General features: G+C 37.1%; 1 protein-coding gene across 1 annotated transcript in view; it reads right to left on the reverse strand.

Moving 5' to 3' along the window:
* The window catches only part of RYR2 (ryanodine receptor 2), an 810210-nt gene that overhangs the window by 223774 nt on the left and 582505 nt on the right, over positions 1 to 3931 (reverse strand). The window contains exons 49-50 of the mRNA XM_019549810.1: positions 2935 to 3104; positions 1397 to 1617 (exon numbers count right to left, since the gene is read on the reverse strand). Of these exons, the coding sequence (XP_019405355.1) occupies positions 1397 to 1617; positions 2935 to 3104 (391 nt within the window). The remainder of the gene's footprint in view (positions 1 to 1396; positions 1618 to 2934; positions 3105 to 3931) is intronic.

A 3931-nucleotide genomic window follows, 5' to 3' on the forward strand; every position in this document is an offset into this window, starting at 1 on the left:
GGGGAGAGCACCACCTCCCTTGGGAGCCCGTTCCAGACCTTGGCCACTCGAACTGTGAAGAAGTTCCTCCTAATATCCAATCTAAATCTGCTCTCTGTCTGGGAAAACATGTATGTATGGTAACCCTAACTGTGCCACTCCCTGTGCAGAATATACAGAGTTATTTTCTCTCTCCCCTGGCAGAGAGTCAACCTGCAGAACCTCCTATTACTGTATTTTCTTATTTAAAACACACACCACTATTTCCAGCAGATTGGGAGGGCGGAAGGGTACATGTTATATGCAAGAAAATAAGGTAAACTATAATATAAATATGGTAATTTATAGAATTAGTATGCAGTATAAAGAATTGCAGGACACTACTTTTATTCCCTATCAATCTCAAAGGAGTTTGTATTATTGTACTGTGAATCAACATGTGCTGTTTAAAATACCATTGACAAGTGTCATTTCTATGCTGTGCCAGTAATATATTATTAAAATCCAGAAGGGGTCAAGTGCTCTAAAGTGCACAAATCCCATTGATGTAGGTTCCTCAGTGCCTAATCAAATTCTGAAAATGAGATTTGGATGCTTTGAAAATGTTACCTAGGGGCCACTGTGTTCAAGACTGCATAAACCCAACATGGAAGAATAAGATGGTAGGTGGGTAAAGCATTCTGACGGTGAGGAGGAAAGTGCAGAGGGAAAGTGCAGATCTCAGAAGCACAGAGCCAGAGAGGTTCCTCTCTCACTGCCAAAAAGAAGGCAGCTTCTGGTAGGTTTCCGTTATTTACCCTGGTTTGGGCCTCTCCAAGAGGATTAAACACTGTTGGGACAACCTGAATACAGAGCTGACTGGCTTAGCTAAGGAAGCTGGATAAGTGACCTGCTTACAGTGAGCTTATATGATATTAATGGGCAGTTTAACACAATTTAAAGTTTAACACATTCACAGAGAAATCTAACCTTTTATATTAATTCAGCAATGAACCAATTGTACTAATCTACAATATTTAAATGTTTCTAAAAATGACACCATTCTATAGTCATAATTCTGTACTTATGGAGCTTTATGTATGCAGTCCTGCCCCTTTGTTACCTGCTTAGATTTTATTAAGAAGCATCTGTAATAAAAAAATAACTAACTGCATATATTTTAACTATTATCTATAGAACCTGACTGAAGTCAAATGTGTACTTCCTTCTCAGCCTCTCGGGGGCTAAGATCAAGTTATCTTTCTTAAATGCTAGTGAAAAAAAGGAACAGTCTAGAATGTAACATATTATATTAACTAAAATGCATAGCCATCCTACTGATAAAAGGCAACATGCAGTCAGGCATTCTTTGATCAGGTCCTGCAAATATCACATCTCAACAGATCATATTTCTGTTCAGTCAGGAATTTTTGCTTACCCACAAATGGAGAGTAAACATTCTTCAATGGAGTCCCTCTGAGCTTTGGTAAGAGAGCAGCCCTTTGAAAGTCTGTATACAGTATGTAATAAGGAATCTATAAGAGAAGCATGGTGCTCTGTGCCAGCAAAAAGAGGAGCACATCTGGTCAACAAAGGCAACACTGCAGTGCAAAGGTATCGATTCAGAGCTAAAGCCATGTCGGTAGCACTCAGAGCAGCCTATGAAATAAATTGGACAAAACTTAATTAGCGTTATGGGGTAAATACTGTTATAACAGAAAAAAACTACTTCTTTTCTATTGTTGCTTTTATGGAAGATGAACGGAGGAACTCATACAAAAACACAAAGATCTCAAGGCACTCAAGAATGCCACTGCATCCTGGTTAAGAATTCCACTAATATATGCTTCGGTACAGTCTCCCTGTGCAATCTCCTATATTTAGTCACTTACTACTTTAAAAAAACACAACGAAAAGCCCTTTTAAAAATTGTTCAGACATTTTCTAAAAGACAAAAAATAGTTACAATATTTTATCTGTTTTAAAATGGAAATTTATACACACTGTTCTATATAATTTGTGGAAATGATCTGAACTCAGGTTGCAAAATTTAAATAATATCCAGGACATTTTAATATAGAGTATTTGATAGCCTTTAGAAAGATGGGCACTGCTTGCAAATTCAGACTTAGATTTGTATTTTAAATACATCCCATATTCAGGCACAAGATAAAGCTCACATATGCACATAAGGTATTCAACATAGCTCTTTTGATATTACTTAAGTGTAGAACCTCCTGGAAAAAAAGCGGGACTTCAGACTTCATGAATGTGCATTAAGGATGCTGAACATACAAATTTGATGTTGATGAGTGTCCCTCTCAGCCTAAGTTTCTTCTGCTAAACCTACAAGCCCTATAAAGCTGAAACATCCATGAAGATTCACTTCTGAGAATGCAAGCCTGTGCATCACAGCTTCAGTCCATCTAATCCTAACTTAGCTAGCCATTGAACTAAAGGAAACCTCCACAAATGTTACAGTTAAAAACTTATTTTTTTATTAAAGTAAGCATACACAGGAGAGAATTTCAAATGTGCCAAAATGGCAGAAGTATATTGCCTGGCATCTATGCTCTTTTCTATTGCCAGAGTAACTGTACATGGGCTTTATCTTGTAACTTTGAACATAAGCAATCTGAAGATACATTCTCAGTCACATGCTCCATAAACAACTGATTTTAGATCCAGGATCAAGGGCTCAGAAGACCTCTTGCCAAAAAGAGGCCCTGTGCCTCTCATCCATGGGCCTAGGCTCAAAGCTAGAAATGCTCTCTAAAATGAGCATTACTCTAGGGAATATAGTTTACAAGATGCTCTCAAAGTTTGGCAACACCAGAAAGCCCATCCAGTCAGTGCAAATATCAAGGGGCTACTCGATGTTCAGCTAAAGCTGAAACATACTTTCTGTTTGTGCAGCAATTTAGATACCCCATGACAAGATAAAGAAACAGAAAATCAATTGGTTTAATTTTTTACCGTGTCTAAGGAAGCAGCAGCACGGAGATCCGGCAGAAAGCCAACTTCGAGCAGATGCAGAAGGAAATCCTGGTCCTCAATTCCATAGACCCTGTCAAGGAACAAAACCATGGCTGCCTTGTGATCTGGGCAAAACCCCGCAGACATGTCAGGTTCCACCACAGTACCATCTAAAAGGAAGAAATAAGACTTCAGTAATAGGGATCAACCTGCACAGATATACTAGATCACCATATTACTCCTTGTGAGGAGTACTGTTAATACTGGAACATTTTTCCAAGTGATTTTATTATGCAAAGTTCATAAGTAAATAAATAAAATGAATAAAGCAACTTAAATCCTGATAAATTCTAAGTGCTCTGTCTCATTTATTTTGATAGTGCCAAAGCAGATGACACTTTTAGACTATAGGAAATAACACACAATACATTAAAGTGTTGATTGAACTAACATTCCATAAAGGGAACAGACAGCCAATAGCAGAATAAATCTGAATAATGGTCTCTGAAATATGGCACTGGTAAAAATGTGGGATAAATACTGCAAAGAACAAGAGATCACATGAATAAGATGATCTCAGAAAGGACAATTTATCAGAAGATCTTAAAAATATATAGAAATTCTGAGCTATGTTTAAGATCTCTTTACAGCTATAGAGAAGAAAGTATAAGTAAAACCATATAGTTGAAAACTAGAAACATTTCACTTTAAAACTTTGTGTAACCCAAATAATCCTTTGTGAGTCTGAGTGCCTGTTTAGCAAGTGCCATTGAGCTTTTGCTTCAGTCTGTAACATATTAATATTATTTGAAATGTAAATTAGCATTGTTTTAAACATCAAGACTGGATTAGAATTACTCTTCTGCTGAAATGACCCAGCCTGTACATTTGCACATTCCAGCACTATAATGATACAGCTAAGAAGTATAGGCAGTCCTTGACTTACAATGTTTTGAGTTACAACGTTTTGTGCTTACAACATTTCTAAATTGACACC

The sequence above is a fragment of the Crocodylus porosus genome, unplaced genomic scaffold (genome assembly GCF_001723895.1).
Source record: "Crocodylus porosus isolate Cpor-Errol unplaced genomic scaffold, CroPor_comp1, whole genome shotgun sequence".
NCBI lineage: Eukaryota > Metazoa > Chordata > Crocodylia > Crocodylidae > Crocodylus > Crocodylus porosus.